Here is a 24,985-nt window from a genome sequence, read left to right as displayed (position 1 = left end):
GGAACTATTCTACCTCTGGACTTGTTTCATGGTCCCCTGGTCCTTTGAAACTTTATATAATAATATTGAGTGTTTGTGCCAGGCACTGTTCTGTGTGTATGGAGAACACTAGTAAATAAAACAGATTAAAAAAGTCTCTACCTCAGTGAAGCTTATATTCAAGATGGGAGAAACAGCATAAGTAAATTGTGTGGTACTTTATAAGTGATAAGTGCTGTCTAGAAAGAAAATGTCACTGGGTGTGTTGGCACATTCCTGAGGATTACAGGAGGATCACAAGTTTGTTTTGTCATCAGCCTTGGAAGCTTAGTAAGACTCTGTCTCAAAATGAAATTAAAATGGCTGGGATGTAGCTTAGTGGTAGAGCACTTGCCTAGCTAGTATGCAGGATGCCATGGATTCAGTTCCATACTATCGAAAGTGCTATACAGATTTAAATAACCCCAACAATAAAAATTAAATAATAATAATATAAAATAAAATAATATTTAAATGCTTTTTTTCCATTTATACTACTATCCAAACTATTAAAATTATATTATCGCCTGGGTGGTGGTACAAGTATGTAATCCCAGCTACTCAAGATATTGAGACAGATGTGACAAATTCTGGGCCAGCCTTGGCAAGTTAGGGATGGGGAGCATGAGAGAAACAGACGAACTCTAGATAGGGCAGGGGGGTGGGAGGGAAAGGGAGGGATGGGAGAGAAAAGGAGGAGGTCAGCAAGGATGGTAGAATGTGATAGACATCATAATCCAAGGTACATATATGAAGACACAAACTGGTCAACATACTTCATATACAACCAGATATGAAAAATTGTGCTGTATATGTGTAATATGAATTGTAATGCATTCTACTGTCATTTATTTTTTTTAAAAATAAACAAAATAAAATAATAGTGACAATAATTGCACATCCCTTTCTAATCATGAAAACTGGAGAATTTAGTTCAGCAATTTTGGGGAAAAAAGATTTTATTCAATGTATACTAATTTACTTTTACTAAAGATGAGAGAAGGCTATCAAAAGGGAACCAGCAATATAATTTTTAATACAATGCTATTAAAATTAGGAAAACAACTATCAGCTAGGGAAATTTAGTCAAAGCTAAATCTAGTCAAACTTGTTTTCTAACCTCTTGATAAGCAACACTTGGAAATGAAACTCAATTGAAATTTTCTTTGAACATTTTCATACTACTTTAGACTTCTTTCGTCTTTGTACTGAATAATTTTAAAAAATCTTATTTGTAACTTCTTCTTTTAAGAGAGAGAGAGAATTTTTTAATATTTATTTTTTAGTTTTCGGCAGACACAACATCTTTGTTTGTATGTGGTGCTGAGGATCGAACCCGGGACGATCACCCGCCAGGCGACGGCGCTACCGCGTGAGCCACATCCCCAGCCCCATTTGTAACTTTTTTTATGGTAACTTTAGCTTCTTGTTTATTTTTACAAATGTAGTACCTTAGCCAGTCCTTACAACATAAATTGTACTGATAACAAAGAGACCTCAATGTAGCAGGTATTTTTCATGTAATGTCCATGAAAGTTTTTACAAAGTAAATAAAGCAAAAAGTAGTCTTCTTGAACAAAGATAATAGACAGTAAAATAGTTTTTTTTTTTTTTTTGTATTTTTTAAGCTTCCTTCTTGTATCTTATATCTGATTGATTCTGAACTCTTACTTCTGGAAAGTGGACATGACTCTTTATCCTACAGTTACCATGCCAAAATGGATTTCACTTAATCTTTGCTCCTTTGAGTTTTGACTTTTTCTGTTAAAGTTCAAAATGGACATATCTGATTAGCAAACTCATTAGCTATAAGGCTGACTGATATTTCTTGTGTTAAGCCTCCATGACTTTCCTATGTGAATTCTAGTTTCATAGATTTTTTTAAAGCCTACTTGATATTTCCTTTTCATATTTTGTAGTCTTATCAAATTTTATGTATTTCTAAAAGATTGATTCCCCCAATTCATTTCTTCTATAGTCATTGTAGTGTTCTGTATCACTGACTCCATTGCTGTTGTGTACATCTTGATCCCACATTTCTCTTATTCTCCACATGTACTCTATCACCAAGTCCCCTTTGCTTTATGTCTGATACAGTTCCCAAATCTCTCCATTTCACTGATAAAGATTATTTTATTTAAAATTGTTTTTTGTTGTTGAGCTGGGCATGGTGGCACACGCTTGTGATCCCAGCAGCTTGGGAGGCTAAGGTAGGAGGATCGTGAGTTCAAAGCCAGCCTCAGCAAAAGCTAAGCAATTCACTGGGACCCTCTCTCTAAATAAAGTACAAAATCGGGCTGCGGATATGTTCAGTGGTCAAGTGTCCCTGAGTTTAGTCCCCAATACCAAAATGAAATGAAATGAAATGAAATAAAAATAAAAATTCAGTTATAGATGTACACAATAGCTTTATTTTATTTATTTATTTTTATGTAGTGCTGAGTGTTAAACCCAGTGCCTCACACATGCTAGGCAACTGCTCTACCACCAAGCTACAACCCCAGCCCCCCAAAAGATCATTTTGCCTTGTCCTTTGTAACCTGTAATAGGTTTTTTGCTTCTATACCTTCCCCTTTTTGAAACATTATCTGTTTGCTCAGTTTTGTTGTAGGTGTTGTTGACAGGGTTCTAAGAATGTCCATGTATTGGTGTTTATGAAGATAATTCATATAGACCTGAGTCATTCACATATATATATATAGATATAGATATAGATATAATTTTCAAGTCCACTTGAAGCAGAGGGAGCCTTGGTGACTGACCAAATCCTGTAGGGACATTCATTCTTTGCCCTCCTATTGGTGTCTTTGTCCTCCACATGTAGTTTTTGAAATTTAAGACCGACTGTGGCATTCCACTGCTTAAAAATCTATAGTAAGTGCTGTCCAATAGACCTTTCAGTAGATAGAGATGTTCTCTGTATGCACTGTTTCATATGGTAGCTAATAGTGACTGTGACTGTTGAGCACTTGAAGCAACTGGTATAACTGGCCTGAATTTTTATTTTATTTAATTTTAAATAAATTAAAAAAATAAAATAAGTAGCCACATGTGGCTAATGATGTATTGAACAGCAGATTTGCATTCCATTCATTCATTCTCTCTTTTTTCTTTCTTTCTTTCTTTTTTTTTTTTTTTGCAGTACTAGGAATCAAAACCAGAACCTTGCAAATAGTAGACAAACATTACCACTGCCCCAGCCCACTTTACTTCATTTTTTTTTTTTTTAAACTGGGGTTTAAACCCAGCAGCTCCTAACCCAGAAGCCACATCTGCCATCCCTTTTCATTTTTTGTTTTGAGTCAGGGTCACTTAAGTTTTTTAGGGTTTACTAACTCACTGAGGCTGCCTGTGAATTTGTGATCCTCCTTCCTCAGCCCCCAAGATACCAGAATTACAGGCATGCACCACCATGCCAGGCTTCCTTTCTGTTTCTTGAAAATATCAGGCTCTTTCTTGACTCGGGGCCTTTGCACTAATGCTCTCTGTCAGGAGTGCTTTTCTCTTAATTTTGAACCTGGTTGACTTTTACATTCTTCAGACTATAGGATAAACCTTACCTCTTAAGATGGACCTCTTCTGCTCAGCCTTCCTCAAATGGCTGTTTGCATGTTAACTTCCCTCTAATATTTCTGCTATGATATAATTAATCATCTTGTTTATTTACTTTAATCACTCCTTCAAAAATGTAAGCCCTGTGATGGTATGAGCCTTAATTCTTCAGATCATAGAATGTAGTACCTATTTGTTTTTAGTAAATAAAACTTATTTAATTCTTAAGATTCTTAGTAGAGTTAGAAATTAGTTACGTTTGAGGGAAGAGAGGACTTAAAGTTTTACAAGTCTTTAAGTGACCATCACATGAAAAGCAAGCTTCTTTAAAAAGTTGAATGAGATTATTTATAAACAGTGAAGCACCTGAATATGAAATATTATTAGAGAAGCATTATAGCATAGTGGTTTAAAAGGACTTTGTCTTTCAGAGTTCTAAGAATTTAAAGATATATGAAATTTTGGTATTGTAGAAAATTATATTTGTGGATACCCAGTGAGTGAGGAAGGTGCTAATCAGATTTTATACTGTAAAATTAGCTGAGTAAAAAGAATTAATTTTAATTTTTAAAAATAAATTTCTATTTAGCAATGTTGAATTAATTTAATTAATATGTTTGGAGTTAAGGTCTTTGTATTTTATAATTTTTTAAATGTAGATTTGCCCCATTCTTAGAATATCTAATATGATATGAAAATGTATATGTATAAAAGAGTCAATTATAAAAGCAGTATTTTATAGTACATTTATCCTTTGTTTTTAAAATTATTCAATTTGTAAAGTTGATTTTATAGTTTTTAGAACATTTATTTTATGAAAGAGGGGTATGGCTATATTATGGCTCAAGATGAAACTGAGAGTGCTGAGTTTCTAGCAAGTGCAAGTAATTTTTTTTTAACTTAGTACTTTGACTTTTCTTAGTAACTTACTCTGGAAACACAACCTAACTTTTCTATATCTATGTAGATGGTATATCAAAGCTATTTTTAAGTACCATAATATTATTACCCATGTTCGATTCTATAGTAACACTTAGTAAATCTGTTTCCCCTATCCTTCCTTTTTTGTGGTTTCTTTGTTTATAGGATCATCATGCCTAAAGTTCAGAACATAAAAAAGTGTCATAATCCTCAGATTTCTTCCTTAACAAATGAATCCTATCAACAACTGGATTTTTTGCCTGAGAAACTAAGAACAAAACTGCTTCCATTCCAGAAAGATGGCATCACTTTTGCCCTCGGAAGACAGGGCAGGTAAAGTACTTTTTCAGACATGCTAAAAATGTTATATCCCTGCCAAGTGTAAAAAACAAGCTGTGTTCAAACTATTCTTTTTAGGTACCCATAGTCTTTCTTTAATAAAATTGATTCTGAGTAAATTAGCTTCATCCATTTACTATGATTGACTTATACTCAGGTTGGAAGATACTGAACATATTCTAAACTCTAGAAAATATGTTTGACTGGATGTTGTGGTACCCCTGTAGTGTCAGTAACTTGGGGGGCTGAGGCAGGAGGATTGCAGTTTTCAGGGCAGCCTTCTCAAGTTCCAGGCCAACCCAGGCAACTTTCTGAGACCCTGTCTCAAAAAATAAAATGAGTTGAAGATATAGCTCAGTGTTAAAGTACCCTGAATTCAATCCTTAGTACCTCAAAAAAAAGTATGTTTGGTTACCTTAACCCATTAAATCCCAAGTTTTTAATTCTGTATTTCAAAAAAATTGACACAGGTGCATTAAAATAAGTTAGAAATAATAATTTAGAGTTTATTATTATATTGATATTACAATTATAGTATAATATAGTTCTATGTCCAATTTTATATTTTACGTAGATACATAATGTAGTATGTTTAAGTTTTTGTGTTCTACATGTGGGATGATGGGACAAAACAGGTTAATTATTTGAATTACTAGATATTCTCAGCATCACATATATTAACAATTTTCTAGAATGTATTACTTTTTTATATTTACCTAGTCTTCATTACATTTTTGTTCATTTCATTTTTCATCTTAAATTAGCAACCTCTGCTTGTGTCTTGCTAGTACCTTATATTACTGCCTGTATTTCTTTACTTTTTTCAAACTTAAAAATAGGTGTATATCTCTTCCATAACATTGAGATATTGCATGGTTTTCTATTTTTTTAATATTTAGTTTTTTAGTTATAGGTGGACACTATATATTTATTTTATTTTTATGTGGTGCTGAGGACCGAACCCAGTGCCTCAACATGCCAGGCAATCGTTCCCCCTCTGACCCACAATTCCAGTCCCTGGTTTTCTATATTTTTAAGGATAGTATTGTTATAGTTCTATAGCCACATGTATTATATTCTTTCTTCTCTATATTTTATTCATTTATTTTTTAATATGCATATTTCCTTTATTACATCACATGGTCTTCAAGGAAAGAAACTTGTTTTTACTTTTTATCTAGAATACCTAGACAAATAATTGGCCTTTTAATAATAACAAAAGGAATCAATTCTGACTGAAAACAAACTAGAGTAAAAGTTTAGGGGTTAGAGTTATGGCTCAGTGGTAGAGGACTCACCTAGACACTGGCTTCAATCCTCAGCATCACATGAAAATAAAAAATAAAATAAAGCTAAAAAAAAAGTGTAAATGACTGTCATAAAAGCACATTTTACTCTATAGCCTGATAGAACATGTACCTTTTAATCTATAAGAAAAATGAAAATCTATGACATACACACAATTGTGCCAGCTGATTATGACTTCCCCAGCTGTCACTAATAATTGAAGGATCTGCAAAGAGAGAAGGAAACCATAAGCTTAATTTAAATCATTTCCACTGGGAGTCAAAATCTTTGACCCTTCCAAAATTAATGCTAATTAGTATAGCATCTATTACTATGATGTGTACTCATGTTCACAAAGTGCTTTGTAAGTATATTATATAACCTTCCCAGGAACTCCAGAGATAAATATCATCATTCTCTTTTGGAATGTATAAAAGCTCAGAACACTTTTACACTAAAAAATTATTGAAGACCTCTAGGACATTTATCTATATAGATTATGTCTACAAATAATCATTGCATCACAAAAAACCCCAAAAGTTACTTATTGCATTTAAAATAACCATTTGCTCATTTTATGTGAACGTATTTATAAAACTAATTCTTTTACCAACAAATATGTTTTGAGAAGACTTCCATTATTTTATATTTTGGTTAGTTTCTTTAATGATTGACTTAGAAGACTGATAGATTCTCATTGATTTTGCTTTCAATCTTTTTTCAGAGTTTTAATATAGCCTTTGGGAAACTCTGTTCATAGAGGTTTCAGAGGTTCAGTCCATGGTCAGCCAAGTCCCTAACTCTGGGCCCTAGTAAGGAATAACATTTTGGCTGAAGGGTACAGCAGAGGAAACCAGAGCAGGACATAATAACCAGGAAGCAGAGCTCTCCCCAATATTTATGATGAAAATTTTAAACATTAAGCAATGTTGAAAGAATGTTAAGAGTAAACATTTGGGGCTGGGGCTGTAGCTCAGTGGCAAAGGGCTTTGCCTGGCATGTGTGAAGCACTATTCAATGCTTAGCACCGCATAAAGATAAACAAATAAAATAAAGGTATGCTGTCCATACATAAGTACCAAAACTACTTTTTAAAAAAAGTGTAGACATTCGGTAGACCATTTATCTATTACTTTATCTTTTTCTCAAATCAGTTCATCTTTTTTTTTTATTTTATTTGTCTATAGTAAATTGTACACCTTATTATGTTTCCCCTAAATACTTAAGTGTGTGTGTGTATATATATATGATTAATTATAGTTTTTTATTTAGTTTTTTATTGAGGTTAAATTAGTGAAATGCACAAACCTTGACAAATGAATATACTTGTTATAACTCAAACCCACCATCATATAAAATTTTCCTCGCTTCCTTTGCCAACCAATACCCACACTTATATTCCACCATTGATCTTTGATGTTTTTTGTTTTTGTTTTTCTGGTGCTGGGGATTGAACCCAGGGCCTTGTGCATGCAAGGCAGACACTCTACCAACTGAGCTATATCCCCAGCCTTGATCTTTGATGTTTTTTTAAAACAGGTTTCTTTTACATGTTCTGGAATTTCACGTGAATGGAATGATAAAGTATTTCCTGTTTTTGAAAGACGACTTTATTCACTTAAATTTTATTTAGATTAATCTGTTTTTTCATGTGTTAGTAGTTTGTTATGCATTTGTATTTACAGATATTAATTGATACCTAAGGTTATATATCTGGTGCTTTTCATCTTTCACCTGCATCCTGCCAATATTTCCATCCTAGATATCACTCTTATAGATTCACCTTACTTTTGTGGAGTTAGAACATTCTATATTTACAATATATGTAGCCCTCAAATTCCTGAAGATTTTAGTTACATATGGCATCTTAAACTATTACTTGACAGCCTTTAGCTTCTTTAGGTAGTTCATACTTGTGTCTGTGGGACTGTCAAAAAGACGTAAGAAACAAACCAGGTTTTAGGGTCAGACAGACTTTATTAAATTGTGGGTCACTTACTCTCTTGGATGTGTTGGTCATGCTCTTTAACAATTTATACTTCAGATTCAGTTGCTGCATTGAATTAAGATTTTCATGATGCTCAAATAAAATGTCTATTCTCTTTTTCTTAATCTAGTTTTATTAATTTCTAAACACTTGTACTCAGACAGTTAACCAGTCCTAACAAAATGTGAATATATGTAGCAAAACGGGAAAATAAGAAATAAGCTGTTTATAAAGCTAAATTCATTCATTTTAAAGAACTTCCATTCATTTGATCTTTGTTTGGATTAGAATTGTTATTTTTTTGGGGGGGGGGTTGTACCAGGGATTGAACTCAGGGGCACTTGACCACTGAACCACATCCCCAGCCCTATTTTGTATTTTATTTAGAGACAGGGTCTCACTGAGTTGTTTAGTACCTCAGTTTTTGCTGAGGCTGGCTTTGAACTCGTGATCCTCCTGTCTCAGCCTCCCTAGTTGTTGGTATTACAGGTAGACACTACCTTTCCTGGCTGTTATTTCTTTCTTGACAACATGATAGTGGAGATTTTTTATTACATTATTTGGCAAATAATGCTGGTAAATAGATGGAAATGGAATATAATATGCTAAATAAAATTAGCCAAACTCAGAAACTCAAAGGTTGAATGTTTTATCTCACATGTGGAAGCTAGAGTAAGGAAAGGGGGAGGGAAGGATAGGAATATATTAAGAAACTAATAAAATACAAATTAATAGCAAAAGAATGTTGAGTAGAGGAAGGAGAATGGGAGGGGGTGAGGGTAGGAGGGAAAAGGGGAAGGGAAAAAGAGGGATCATGAACTGAACTTGATTTCTATGTAGGAATAGGTTGTTAGGATGAACCCAACTACATGTATAATCATTAAACTCTAATAAAAAAATTATAGATGCACAATTTGAAAAGGAGTGGTGAGGGTGCTAATAACCATGTCTTAACATTAGTGCTAGATCAAGGGTTGGTGTCTTAATTTGATAAAATAAAATATATATTTATGTACACATTTGTATAATGTTTATAGTTACAAAGGGAACTAAAGAATAATTAATAACAATTTTAATAACTGAGAGAACAGAAAGGAATTGAATAGAAGTTAAATATTTATATTTCATAATAGAGGCAATAAAGTTGCTATTTCAAGAAATAGCTTATTATTTAGTTATATAATTTACCTACCAAAGATCTATAATATCATTGAAAATAATTTCTTCTGACCAGGGTAGAACCATTATTATTATTATTATTATTATTTTTGATGGGACTTTCACATAATTTCAGGGTAGACCTTAATTTTTAAATGGTATTTTAGTTGGTAGTTGAGGTCTGCTTTAGTAGTTATTTTTTTTCTTAGCACTTTGAAAATTGTATTCAACTTTCTTCTGACTTTCATAATTGCCAAGTGTGTTTTTGGTCTCAAATACCACCCTATATATTTTTTTTTTCTTTTTTGGTACTGGGGATTACCCAGTGGCACTTTACCATTGAGCTATATCCTAGTTCTTTTCATTTTTTTGTTTTGAAACATGATCTTGCTCATTTGTTGAGGCTGGCTTTGAACTTGCAATCCTACTGCCTTAGCCTCCCACATTGCTGAGATAACATGTATGTATCATCACACCAGCCTCCTATAGATGGTTTATTCATTATAAAGGAAAAAAAATCATAAAATTGTCAAAGTTGGCATTGCTAATGGTAGGACAACCATATGCATAATGCAGTGCACAGGAGAGACATAACATTATCTGTGTGTCATTCTTTTTTTAATTTTTTTTTTTTGTAATTGTAGAAGGACAGCATACCTTTATTTAATTAATTAATTTATTTTTGTGGTGTTAGGCATTGAACCCTGGGCCTTGTGCATGAGAGGCAAACACTCTACCAACTGAGCTAAATCCCCAGCCCCTATGTGTCATTTTTAATGAAAATATTTGACTTGACAATCATGAGATAATAGTTCAATCCAATCCAGAATGGAGGACCTTTTTTTCAGGGCCCCTGACCTGAACTCTTTAAAGGATTCAGTGTCCTTAAAAAAAAAAAAGAAGAAGAAGAAAAAAAAAGGAAACAGTGAGTATATTGTAAATTGAGACAGACCTAACAACTACAACATCTGAAAGTAATATACAAATCTTAATTAGATCCTGGATCAGTAAGCAGAAAAGCTTTACAGAATGTTTTCTGGATAACTGAAAAAGTTTAATCTGGACTCTATTGTGATGATATTATTAATATTGTCTATCTTAGATGAGGTAACTGTGTTGTGATTGAATACAAGCCTGTTCTTGAGAAATTCATGATAAACAATTTTGGGATGAATTATCATACTACATGCAGTTTTCTTTCTACATTTTTTCCAAAAAGAAAGGCATGTATATATTTAAAGAAATTTTGAGTGATAAGCCAAGATGTTAATAGTGTAACTCTGATGAGTGATATGATCTGATGAGTATATTCTTAGTGAGGTAATCTATGAGGGTATTAATTGTTTAGCGGTATAATCTGGTAAATGGTATAATCTGGTGAATGTATTTAGATGATGATGATGATGATAATTATTATTATTTTGGTATTGAGGATTGAATCCAGGAACACTTTACCACTGAACTACACTCCCATTTCTTTTTATTATTTATTTTGAGTCAGAGCCTTGCTAAGTTACAGAGGCTGGCTTCAAACTTGTTAACGTCTTGCCTCAGCCTCCTGAGTCAAAGGGATTATAGGTATGTGCCATCAGGCCTGACTGTTTAGTGTTTTCTTTTTGGGTTTTCTGTGAGTTTAAAAATTTTCAAACAAGTAAAAGCAATCAGTCTAATTTTTGCTCCTTCATCTGACTTTAAGATTTTGTCTTTGAAGTTCTATAATTTCACTACAGTTTATTTAGTCTGGTTTTCTTTTTACTTATCCTGTGTAGGATTAAACCTGAGATTTTTGTCTGTTGATTCTAGGAAATTCTCAGGTATTAACTTTTAAAATATTATTTCTTTCCTACTTTGTCTTTTTCTGCAATTTCAATTAGACTTATATTTGTCATTTTTACTCTATCACATGCTTCCATTAATGTCTATATCATCTGTACATTATGCTGTTTTTAAAGTTCTCTATTATAGTTCATGATTTGCTGGTTTAATCTGCTGTTTAATCCACCTATTCAGTTTTTAAAGTACTTTTCATTATTAATGTATAATTTACATGGAGAAAGATATACAGATCATGTATGTATAACTTGAGGATTTTTCATAGTACAGCCATTACCGAGATCAAGAAAGAGAATGTTGCCTGGCATGGTGATACATGCCTGTAATTTCAGTGACTCCAGAGCCTAAGGCAGGAGGATTGCAAGTGTGAGGCTAGCCTTAGTAACTTAGGGAGGCCCTATCTCAAAATAAAAATAAAAAGGCCTTATAGATGTAGCTCATTGGTAAAGTGCTCCCAGGTTCAATGTTTTTTCAAAAAACAATATAAAATAAAATAAAATATAAAGAAGAAGAACATTGCCAGCATCCCAGAAACCTTCCTCTTGTCCTTTTCCAATCACTGCTACTGCTGTTTCTCTCTTCTGCAAAGGACCACTATCCTGAATTCTATCACCACAGATCACTTTTGCCTGTTCATTGCAATACGTTGTCACCTGCTCTTTTGTGTGTATCTTCTTTCACTCATCATCATTGTGAGAGCAATCCTTGTTATTGAATGTGGTTGTAGTATATTCTTTCTCATTGCCTTATAAATATCGTTGTGTGACTATACCAAAATTTGTTTATTCATTTTACTGTTGATAATTTTGATTGTTTCTGGTTTTAGGTTCTTAACAAGTAGTAATGATATAAGCATTCTTATACAAATATTTTGGTAAATACACACACACACACATATACATATTCTGATATTTGTCTTACCAAGAAGAAGAATTGCTGGATCATAAGTTCTATACTATTCTACTTTAGTTGATAATGCTTATATAAATTTGCTAGGGATGTTATAAAAAGGTACCACAACCTTGGCTTGTGGCTTAAACAACAGAAATTTTTCTGTTCTGGAGGCTTCTCAAGGCTGTGAAGGAAAGATCTTTTCCAAGCCTCTTTCTTTGGCTCATAAATGGCTGTCTTCTTCCTATTTCTTTTCATATTGTCTTCCCTCTATTTATGTCTCTTGGTCCAAATTTCCCCTTTTTTTTTTGTATGGATAGTAGACACTGGTCAAATCCTAATGACATCCTAATCACATCTACCATGATCCTATCTCTAAATCAGGTCACATTCTGAGGAATTAAAGTTTTAATTTTAAACATAGGAGTTTTGTGGGGATAGAATTCAACCCATAACACTGCTATAAACATTTTCTACTATGGTTATATCAAATTTATACTTGTATCAACAGTGTATAAGAATTCTGATTGCTCCTTATTCTCATCAGTGCTTTATATTATCTTTATTTTCATTTTAATTTTTTGATAGGCATGTAGTGATATATGATACACTTTGAGGTTTTTTGTTTGTTTTTTTCCTCTGAGAACAAGCATTTCATATGCTTATCCGTTGTTTGTACATCCTTAAATGCCTAATCATGTCTTACCCTTTTTTCTATTTGATTGTCTGTTTTTTTCTGTTTTATAGAAGTTGTTTGTCAGATTTATATTCTAGATACAAGTCTTTTGTCAAGTATATGTATTGCAAATAAATTTTCTGAGACTGTGGCTTGCCTCTTCACTCTCCTAATGATGTCTTCTCATTAGCAGAAGTTCTCAATTTTAAAGTTGTTTTAAATAATTGTTATTAGTATTATTTTTATGTTTGACACTTTTAGCATTCTATTTTAAAAATTGTTGTTTACTATAAGGTTATGAAGCACATTTCCTGTTTTCTTCTAAAAGGTTTATTGTTTTAACCTTTTATACTAATTAGACTTAGAATCCACTTGGAATTGATTTCCGTATATGGTATGAGGTAAGGGGTCAGGATTGATTATCTGTTTTTTAAATTTACTTTTATGTCCAATTGATCCATCACAATTTATTGAGAAGACTGACTTTCTTTTACTGCATTATAGCATCACCATTGTCATAAATCAAGTAATGTTATAGTACCTCTTTCAAATCAAATGCTGTCTAATGGAACTTTCTGCCATGATAGAAATGTTCTGTATATGTATTGTTCAAATTAATGCTATTAATTACATGTGGCTGATGAGTTCTTAAAATGTGGCTGGTACAATTAAGGTCTGGATTTTTAATTTTGACTAATTTTAAGTAATTTAAATATAAATTTGAAGAGCCATATATGTCTATTGGCTACAATATGGGATGGTATAGTTTTGAATCCTTTCTTTATTTTTAATCTTTGTATTAGCACCATACTTCTCAGTTACTGTAGCTTTGTAGTAAATATGTTAGTATCAGGTAGTATAAATTTTTCAGGTTCATTCTCTTTCAAAATTGTCTCAGCTAAGTTTGTGAAGCAAAATTGTATTACATCTGTAATAGATTGGATAGAGTTGATAGTTTGTGAACATGAATTATTGTTTCATTATTTGTTCTTCACTTACTTTATTTAAGTTATTTCTCCACTATTTAATTTTTAATGTTTTTGTAGTTTTCAAAGAAATGATCTTACATATTTATTATCAGATTTATTCTTAGGTATTGAACATATTTAATTCTAGTATAATGGTTTCCCCCGATCCCAGATGTTTTTAAATTTTATCTTTATCTGACTATCCAAAAGTTTTACTGTGATGTGCCTAGGTGTGATTTTTCTTTGCATTCATACTTCTTGAGCTTGTTGATTATTATTAATTTTTAATTTTGGAAAAATTTTAGTTTTTATCTATTTCAGTGTTATTTATATTACATTCTTTATCTCCTTGGACTTCAGTTATTCTTATGTTAGACCTTTTTTCAGTGTCCTGTATCTCATCTGCTTTTTTTGTGTTTCCACCTCTCTCTTTCCCTTTCTCTATCTGTGCATGTGTACTATCTGTATATATTTGTATATAGATTTCATAGATAATTTAGGTATTTACACAATGTGCATATATATATATGTAGTTTACATATATATTATATATCTATTTTTCAGCTATATTCCAGTTTACTAATACTATTTATTTTATTAGCAGCTAATTTATTGACTTCTATTAAGGAAGAGACCATCACTTTATATATATATACATATATATATATGTATATATATATATATATATATATGTAAGAAACTAAAAACCACCCAATTATTATTCTTGCTGAGCAAAGGAGAATTGTATTGTTAGACATGGCTCTCTAAACAAAACAGATTTGCTATTGCATTAGGCTCTGGGGGAGCCCTGTGGCTTTAAAAAAAAAAAACAACAGGAGTGCTTAGGGATTGGCTGAATTTTTGTGTATAATTTAGGGATTAGCTGGCTAATGTCAAAGAACAGTCAGTCCTTTCCTTTCTTGAAATTGGAGAATAGAGACATTTTGTTTTCTGTTTTTAATTTCAGATAGTGTATTATTAAGTCCTAGAATATCCAACTCAAGTCTGCCTGGTTATATATCTTATTTCTTACCATGTTTTAATTCTGTTCTTATTTATGTAAATATTTAGAACATTCTTATTTATATATCTATAGTCCTTTGGAGGCTTATTTTACTTTTAAAAATTTTCCTATTATGTTTGCTAATGTATTAAATTATGTTTTAATAATTAAGTAATCTTAACATGTGGGAACCTTAAGAGATTGAAATGAGTGATAAATTCTCATAGGGAAGATTCACAAAATTAAGTTCTTCTTGGCTAGGAGTTTCTCAGATTACACACGTAACAAAATCAAATCTCAAATTCCTTTTCAGAGAGGCTTATGATTATGAGTTTTGATCAGTTTTCACCTCATGATAGATTTACGTTTCCTTCTTGGATTTAAAAAATTAGGTATAATTTAATTTAGTAAAATGCATAGGTTTTAGGGTATATTTCAGTGATTTCTGATAGATTGTACTATGGTGTTTTCAAAGATACAGAATAAGATGGAACATATCCATCAGCCCAAGGCAGGCTTCTTTTTTCATCAAGCCTTCATCTAAATTAGGCAAATACTTAACTGACTTCTGTCACCAAAGTTTTTCTTATAGTTACCTTGTACTCTTATTTTTTAAAAATCTGTTTGTTTGTAATTTCAAACTTATAGAAAAGTTATGAGAAAAATATAAAAATAACATATCTTTTACATAAATTCACCAATTTTTAACATTTTGCCACATTTACTTTGTTATTCTTTCTCTCCATACATGGTCACAGAGTTATGCTCATCTATGTTAGTGTTGATACTTTTCTAAAACATTTGAGAGTAGGCCACTAATGTCATGTTTCTTTAGTCTGCAATACTACAGTCTGCAAATATGGTTTGTATTTTTTTAAAAAAACAAAGGTAGTCTCTTACATAGCCACGATGAAATTATCAAATTTAAGAATTTTTACTTTTATTCGTTTACTTTAATGTTCCTGATAATCTTTCAAAAAGCACAAAACAGTCATCAAATTCAGGAACTTTATTTTCATAGAATAACATACTTATATTTTGTTAATTGTCTCATATTGTGCTTTATGAGACACATTTTTTTTCCTTTTACAATGAAGATGCCTTCCAGAGTCATTTTGCATTTAGTGATTTGTTTCTGTTTTCTTTAGTATGGGACAATTTCTTAGTCTCTCATGACACTAGCATTTTTTAAGAATATAGTTCAGTCAGTTTTATAGAACATGCCTCAATTTATGTTATTAATGTTTCTTCTCAATGACGTTTAGATTACACAGTCCTTCCTGAATTAGTTCATAAGTAAGATTGAAGTACTGTCCCTCTCAGGGCATTATTTTGAGCTCTTCAACTCCTTACTGGCTATATTGTTAATTTTGCTTGCTGGTCAGTTTTGTTCAGTTTCTCCACCATATAATTACTATTTTCTCCTCTCACAGTTGTTGACTGTGTAACACAACTAATGAGGCAGTTTTGATGCCATGCTAGTATGCTGTTGTTTATCCATTTTTTCTTCTTGGATTTAGCATTCATAGATGATTTCTGCTCAAACCAATTTTTGTCTTGATGGGAATAAAATACTGATTTATTGATTTGCATTTTACTCTAAGGAAGAGCCCTCCCTGCTGCCCTATTCCTCCCTCCTCCCTTCCCCCTTCTCTCTGGTCCATTCATTTATCCAATTATCCATCCATTCTCAGTATGGACTCATGGGTTTATATTTTATTCAGCAGGTTATAATCCCTTATTGTACCACATATTAATTTTTATCTGTTTTGGACTTTCTTAAAAATAGTCATGCAGTTTATATAAGTCTGACTTCTCTTGTTCAACATAAAGTATTTATTTACATTGTTTTATCTCTAAATATATCACAATTATTTTTGTTCATTCATTTGCTGATGGACACTTGAGTTGGCTCTATTTTAAGGCTCCTATGATTTGATATTACTATTCTTAGGCAAGTCCTTTTGTGGACATGTTTTCAGTTCTCTTGTTAGTTCATGAGGAAGCTGTCTATTTAATTTAATTTTTTAAAAAGTGCCCATGGGGAAGCTGTTTCTCAATTTCTTACATTTTAAAAATGTCTTTTCAATCGGAGCAGAGCATTGGTAGAACACTAACCTAGCATGTGCAGGATGCCAGCCTCTATCTCTAACACTAAAAAAACAAATAAAAAGACTAAAAATGGTTTTTCAATGACTTCACTAGACTATGACAGATTGGCTGGGTAAGAAATTCCTCAATCCCACTTTCTTTTATTGCTCATGTAGGTTGTCTGAGAGCTGCCAGTTTTTTCCCTCCTTAGAACTGATCAATTCTTTTTCTCACTACCTATTTTGGCATTCTAGGAATAGCATATATCTTGGTGTTGACTCTTATATGTCTTTTTTTCCTAGATGTGTGTTTTGCATTTTTTCCTTTATTTCTAAAGAATTTCTTTGAATTTTATTTAGGATGGTATTTAGTTCTTTTGGTTTGGTTTTCTTCTCTGAAGTTACCAAGTATGCTTATATTTGTTGATTTGTCTTGGCCTATTATCTCTCGTATTTTTATTTTCTTTTCCTTCCGTGACTTATTTTTACTTTAAATCTCTTGATTTTTTTTGGTCATTCCTTTGTAGATTTCCTTTTCAGACCTATGTGTTTTTAGTAGTTGCTATTGTGTCTTCTGCTTTAATTTTGCCTTTGTTTTAGTGGTTTTTATTTATCCATATTTTTTATTTCTGTGATCTATCAATTTACATTTTATTTCTTCACTGTTTTTGACTGTAATTTCCTGAGCTCCTATACATCTGTCTTATGTTTTTTTTTTGTTAAAAAGGTGAGTATTTCTTCAGATTTTAATTTTATTTGCTTCATGGTAACCTTTTTTTTTTTTTTTGGTTGTTTTCCTTCTTATTTATAGCACTTAAAAGAGTTTTTCATCATTTGTTAAATCTAGTCAACTTTTTTGTCAATGCTGTGACCAAAAGACCTGACAAAATCAATTAGAGGAGAAAAATTTATTTTGGGACTCATCATTTCAGAGGTCTTATTTTATAGATGGCCAACTCCATTCTTTGAGGCCAAAGGTAAGGCAGAATATAATGGCACAAGAGTGTGGCAGAGGAAGGCATCTCAGGACTTGGCACCAGGAAGGGGAGAGAGAGAGAGAGAGAGAGAGAGAGAGAGAGAGAGAGAGAGAGAGCGAGCCAGCCAGCCAGTGAGAGCGCGCGCTCTGCTAAACAAGGACAAAATATACCCCAAAGGCATATTCCTTGTCACAAGATTAATGCACTGATTAGGTTAAGACTCTCACAGCCCAGTCATTTCACTTCTGAACCTGGGCCATTGTTTCACACATGAACTTTCGGTTGATAGTGTTCTAAAATAGCAATGTTCTAGAATAATATCTATTTTTTTAATACATAATTGATTTGTTTTGACTGGTATCTCCTGAGTTAAAAGAAATTAGCACTGCAGGATATGTAACTAGGTAGAATCTCTCATCTTTTCCTTTGTCTCATTCTATTTCACAAATGGTTTGTCATTGAGTCTTGATGCTTCTGCAATCAGACTGGACAATGGAGATACTCTGCCACTACTCTCCCTATCCTCTGTGCTGTTGTAAGGATTTATTAACTTAGCTACAAGAATGTCCCCCTCACTTCGAAACTGTCCTTTTGAATTTTGTATTTTTGTTGTTGTTTCCTTGACATGTATTGTTTCTTGGGAAAGACCATTGTTTATGTACTCTGCTTATTTTTTTAATATTTAATATTTTTGGTAACCTATCCTCTTGTTACTTAGATATTTAAGATATCTCGGTTTTTTTCAAATATTATTGATAACCATGCACCATGAACTGGCTGCCTGTATCTAAAAGTGTCATACTGTGTAGATGTTGTTCTCAAAGTGTATTTCATTTCTCGTGAAATTCTGACAGAAAATTTGTTTTAATTATCTCTCTCCATGGGGAAGAAAAGACTGTGGTATTTAAGGAATTTTCAAAGAAGATAAGGGAAGCTTTTATAGTAATTTTATTCTTTAAATGTATTACAGCTTAATTTCTTCCATTGTTTTCTTTTCTCTCCTAAAATTGAAGAGTTTTCTATTATATTACTTACTCATTGGGATATGCTGCTTTTTTATAGTGTTAAAATTCAAACTTGTTTGGCTGACTGTATATTTAAATTTCTCATCAATGAACAAAAACTTTGACACTCCTGGTGATTTTGCTACAAAAAGATTCTTTGTTAAACCATTTTAATATTAGGGCATAAATTACTATGCTAATCATCTCAATTTTATAAGCTAAGAATAATTAGTTGAAAGTAAGAATGAACCTCAAATATGGGTGGAAAAATCTGAGAGTCATAATTTACAAAAATGTACTAATTATATTTAGCCTGAGTCATCTAATAGATATGAAACCAAATCTTGGCATTCCAGACAAATGAATTGTAGAATAATGCCATTGTTTTGCCTTTTCCCATAATAGTAAGGAGCCCTGTCTGAAGGTCTAGAGAGAGAACTGGCTGCCTGTATCTAAAAGTGTCATTGATGCTTCTATCAATATACTTTTTAATAGTTAACCTTGATATGTCAAGAGCTTTGTAATGTTTTGAACAACCAATAAAAAAAAAATTATCATTGGTTAAAAAAAAATAGTTAACCTTATCTGTGTTAAACTTTTAATTTATATAATCCTATAACTTCATGAAATTTTTATCTATAATTCTATAGCTTATGAGTTTGAGGAATAATATTAGGTTGCATTAATAAACATGTATACTCATTTCCATTAGATATATGTAAGAGCAACATAGGAAACTATTACACAGTCACCAGAATGGTGGTATATAATTATATACATGTGTGCGTATATATATGTGTGTGTATACATATATGTGTGTATATATATATGTGTGTGTGTGTGTGTGTATACATATATATGTGTGTGTATATATATGTGTGTGTATATATATGTGTGTGTATGTATATATATATACATAATTAAGGGTATGAAACATTTGTAACTTATTGTATACTTTTGTTAAAAGGGAAAATTGGCACAACTACTTTGGAAAACTTGTCAGTGTCTCCTGTAGATGAACAAATGTATTCTGAGACCTGTTAATCCTTTCCCTGGTAATATAGGTACATATATATGTTTACTACAAGATTGCTTATAGCAGCGGCGCTGTTCATGATAGAGCCCCAGTTGTCGATCAACTGTAATTGTATTATATTACATAATGGAAAACTTATCAATGAGAATGGGCAAATTACTAAAACAATTTCATGAATCTTTGGAATATATTATTTCCTGAAAGCGAGACATAGAACACATCGATGTACATGTTATACATACATATATTAATTGTATATGTCCACTTTTATAAACATATATAAGATACTAGTTTATATTAAGCCACTTACATTAAATATATATAACATACTAATCTATGGTTTAGGAGTCAGGAAGTGGCTGAGCTTTGGTGTTGTGACAGAAAGAGATCAGAAGGGAGACTTCTGAGAGTGTTTATAATATTCTGTTTCTTGAACTTGGTGTTCTTTACATGGTGTGTTCACTCTATGAATATTCTTAAATTTTCTGAGGCTGTACACTTTGAGATTTACATAATTTTCTGTTTTTTTTTTAAGAGAGAGAGAGAATTTTTCTTTATATTTATTTTTTAGTTTTCGGTGGACACAACATCTTTATTTTATTTTTATGTGGTGCTGAGGATCGAACCCAGCGCCCCACGCATGCCAGGTGACTGAGCTACCACTTGAGCCACATCCCCAGCCCCTCTGTTTTTTTTTTTTAATATTTTGATAGCAAGTTTTCAAAAAAATTCAGTTTTTAAATATATGTGTACATATTTGTATATACTTAAACATATATGGGTATATATATTTAGATATACTTTGTTTTGAAATATGTACATACATATGTTTCTGTACACATATATATGTATATAATACACACATGTCTATAACATCACATATCTTCATGATTTGTGCGTGCGTGTGTGTGTGTTTGTATTTGTGTTTGATGGTACTAAGGGTTGAATTCAGGCAAGTGCTCTATCACTGAGCTGCACGCATCCCAGTTCCTAATACTCTGTTTTAAAATTCTACCTCATTAATCAATTCTGAGTGAGGGCCTATTGCAGAGGTTAAGAGAGCCAACAAATAGTTTGAGCCACTAAGAAACCTGAAGTAAATAGCAGCCTGTCATGAACATTCCTGGGTCTAAGAGAACAAGGGAGCCCTGCAAGCACTGGAGCTAGGGAAAGCAGGCAGAAGGCAGCACCTTTGGTTTTGGAGGGACCTGGCCTCTGTCAGATCTTCCTCTACCATTCTCTCCTCTTACTCCATAATCTCTAGCTGGAACCTTCTTTGATCAAACCCTGTTTGAAATCGATCAACAATGGGGTAATCTGTAAGAGGGAGCAAATAGAGACTAATCAGTACAACAAATTAGACTTAGAAAAACTGCTCCCAAAGAGTTAATATATAATATAGAATGTTTTTTCCACCTCTAGTCACCTTCCTCTCTGAAATTTCCATTTTGGGTAATATTCATGTTATATGTACATAACTATCCTGACTCTCTCTCTCTGTCTCTAAACACACACACACACACACACACCATACTGCACAGCAAGAAAAATGAAAATTAATATTAAGTTTAAAATCACACTAATTAAGAAGTGATGATTCATAAACAAATATGATGATAAAGGCTTAGAACACAGTAATGGAAATATGGAGAGCTAAATATTTATTGAATTTTTAGGTTTAGCTTAGTTTTATAACACAGTTATATAATATTGTATACTAGAGAAAAAATTTTTACAAAGTACAGTACTTACTGCCTTTTATTTTTTCTAAAAATGTTATGGAAAATTTCAAATGTGTACAAAAATATATATAGAAAAGGTAATGAACCTCCATGTGGTTATTATCCAGCTTTAATAATTATGAACATTCTGTTATTTATTGATTGTTCTGTTCCTTGTTCTATCTACAAACTTCTTTCTCTCAAGTATTTTAAAGTAAATTAAAAAACATGTTACTCACAAACACTTCAGTTTTTTTCTTTTGGGTGCGGGGGATTGGACCCAGGGGTGCTTTGCCACTGAGCTACACCCCCAGCCCTTTTTATTTTTCATTTTGGGAGAAGGTCTTGATAAGTTGCTGAGGCTGGCTTTGAATCTGCAATCCTTCTGTCTCAGCTTCCTGAGTCACTGGGTTTTCAGGTATGTGCTACTGTGCTTGACAGAACACTTCATTTTTAAGTATCTTACAAATAAGGGCTTTTTCATAATCATGTCATCATTATCATAGCTAACAAAATGTAATTCCTCATTGTATCTAATATTTGGCCCATATTAAAATTTTCCCACATATCAAACGTGCCTTTTGCTGTTGGCTTATTCAAATCAAGATCCACATGAGATCCACATGTTGTATTTTGTTGTCTTTAACTTTTATTAGGTTAGTACACTTATAAGAATATAATATTTTAAATATTTTTTCATATTTATCACTTAGAATTTTTCTGTGTCAAATTTAATATCCAGAATGCCTTTGTTTTATGTTTTTTTGTGTGTATATGCGTATGGGTGAGAGAGAGGGAGGGAGGAATGAAGAGAAAGAGAACAGGCAAGCATTTGCACTCAGGGAGAGAATTCTGAAAATGACTGAAATAAACAAACTTAAGACTTTAAAGTCTGGCCTTTCTGGAGACTATCTGTGTCCAGATAAGCACTTAATAACATAGGGATAGAGCAAAAGGAGCATGGGCTTTGGCCAAATTGAATTCAGGTTCTATCTGTTTCATCCATTCTAATATTACAATTATGGGCATAGTCTTGAAACTGTAAGTAAGTCATATAACAACATAGTGCCCAGTTCAGAAGTGATAGTGAGAAAGTATTAGATTTAATTATTATGAGTTAGTATTTAAATATTTATGAATAGATGAATCAACTTTGGAAATTTCAGGCTTTCAGAATGACTGCAGAAAGTGAAAGAGATGGAGGACAGAATGGACTCTTTCTAACAGTGAAGACATAGTAATTGAGATCCCAATGTTAAGTGAGGACTATATGTATAAGGACAGACTGCATAAGAAATGTCGCCCCCGTCCTTTTTTTTCTATTGGGAAACTAAAATTAGGGAATAAGAACAAAGTCCATCAAGGGGAATATTACTGTTTCTAATAGCAGTTAAAATTAATCACTGTATGAGTGAATGGTTAATTGCATCCTTAGAATGTGAGGAAGCCAACAAATGTAATGAAGGTAAAGTGATCTTTTGGTCTGTAGAACAAAAAATGCCACAGTTTTTAGGGGCTCATGAAGGCAGAGAGATATTGGCAGATGGCCAATATCCCACGGTGTATGAATGAGATTGTGAGAGTGGTGTGTTTCTGGACAAGAATAATGCTCTTGAAAGTTGCGTCTTGTTTTCTGGGTCTATGGTACCTCACTGGTATGTATACAAATCCTTGCCTATTTTTTAAAATTTTTTTTAGAGATTTATAACTTAGAGCAAATAACTTCTGACATCTAGATATTTATTTAGCTATAAGTTTTTTTAAAAAATATTTTTTTAGTTGTTAATTGACCTTTATTTTATTTATTTATATGCAAAGCTAAGAACCAAACCCAGTGCCTCACACATGCTAGGCAAGTGCTCTGCCACTGAGCCACAATTCCAGCCCTAACTATAAGTTTTTTATGATAACTGAACTATATTTAAACTAAATTATAGATATTCTTGAAACTATTTCAAGATTTAGTCAAATCTTTTTAAGAAATTTAGGGCCATAGCTGGTTATCAAACACGTGATAGCATTCCATGAATTCATATTTTTAGTTAAAACTGAGATGAAGCTACATTATTTGTTCATGATTGTAAAATTTTAGATTAATTTTTATAAGTGAATTTGTCTATGAGGCTATGAGGTTCCTTTATAAAAGGGTTTTTAAAAAATTGTGTAGAAATTTTTGTCTACTGCTCTGGGCCATACTGCCACCTGGGGGCCAACAAGAAAGACTACTGGGGTGTCACAGCCCATGCCAGAAATGTTTGACATTGACCTTGGTACTACTAAGACAAAAACAAGACACCATTATCTTTTTGTAGGAACCAGAAGAATGCTCTTGGCTTACAAGATGTGGAATGATATAATATCATGAAAATGTATTTAAAAATTAAATATGTTTTCACATTACTTCTTATCTTTCTCTTTTCCCCTATTAAAAAATATTTTAAGTTGTAGATGGACACGATACCTTTATTTATTTACTTTTATGTGGTTGCTGAGGATCAAACCCAGTTCCTCACTAAGAACTAGCTAGGCAAGTGCTCTACCACTCAACTTCAACCCCAGCCCACTTTCTCCCCCTATTTTAAAGAATGTTGCCAGTTGCCTTGAAACAAAGGTAATAGACATTGCCTGAGTCTTGTATAAAGCTATTTAATAGTTATAAAAATATTATGTGGGAAATGGTACTAGTTTCTATTTATAACATAAAATTGATCAGTAAATGAATGTACTTTTTCCAGTCCCAATTCTTTGCCCATACATAAAGATTTTTATACTATTATTATATGTTTACATATTTTAGTTTTTGATGAAAAAAGGAATTCTGTTACTATGTAGGATGCCATTGGATTATTTGACACAGTATGTAATTGAAGACAAATATTGTATGATTCCCCTTAATGAAATATAGAATAGTCAGACATTTATAGAAACAGAAAACAGAAGGTTGTTACCAGGGGTGATGGACTGAGGGTTATGAAAGTTGTTGTTATAAGAGTATAGAATTTCAGTTTGGGATGATAAAAAGTTCAGAAGATGGATAGTGGTGATAGTTAGACAACAAAGTGAGTGTATTTAATACCCTTGAACTGTATAGTTAAAAATGGTTGAAGTGATAAATTTTATGTTATTTATATTTTGTAAATATGATAATATTGAATGTTGCACTCTGTTAGGGTTTAGGAATAAGTGATAGGTGAATTTAATCCTCAAAAACACGTGTGTTTAAAGCTTTACATGTATAAGGCTACAACCTTAACAGATAAATACTTAGTAATAAGTCTCTTTTACCTGTTAAGAAACTAAGGCTTAAAGATGTTCATGTATAGTAAATTTGTTAACAGCCTTCTCTTTGCTCAACTTTTAGGATATTATGTTTAAGGTACATGATTTATATGTTAATGAAAGACAGCTGAGATTTGGATCTATTTCAGCTTGTCTCTTTCTATTCTCTTGCTCTGCTTTCTATGAGAAGATGGTAGCTTCATGTAACAATGAAATACTGACATGGCATTCTTTTATACCAGAGA

The 24,985-nt window shown here is 32.2% G+C and overlaps 1 protein-coding gene across 6 annotated transcripts in view; it reads left to right on the top strand.

The window, feature by feature from the left end:
- The window catches only part of Zranb3 (zinc finger RANBP2-type containing 3), a 281,585-nt gene that overhangs the window by 11,222 nt on the left and 245,378 nt on the right, over positions 1–24,985 (top strand). For 4 of the 6 annotated variants that reach the window (XR_013424061.1, XR_013424060.1, XM_078017307.1 and 1 more), the window contains exons 2-3: positions 1,305–1,390; positions 4,657–4,824. Coding sequence is in view for 3 of the 6 variants with exons in the window: in XM_078017307.1 (XP_077873433.1) it covers positions 4,664–4,824 (161 nt within the window). In the remaining 3 variants the exon portion in view is untranslated. Of the gene's footprint in view, positions 1–1,304; positions 1,391–4,656; positions 4,825–24,985 lie in introns of those variants that run through there. The other 2 variants (XM_078017309.1, XM_078017310.1) reach the window with 2 other exon arrangements.

This window comes from Ictidomys tridecemlineatus, chromosome 7 (genome assembly GCF_052094955.1).
Source record: "Ictidomys tridecemlineatus isolate mIctTri1 chromosome 7, mIctTri1.hap1, whole genome shotgun sequence".
Lineage (NCBI taxonomy): Eukaryota > Metazoa > Chordata > Mammalia > Rodentia > Sciuridae > Ictidomys > Ictidomys tridecemlineatus.
Note: the sequence above shows the minus strand (reverse complement) of the source record. Positions and strands in the feature narration are given on the sequence as shown.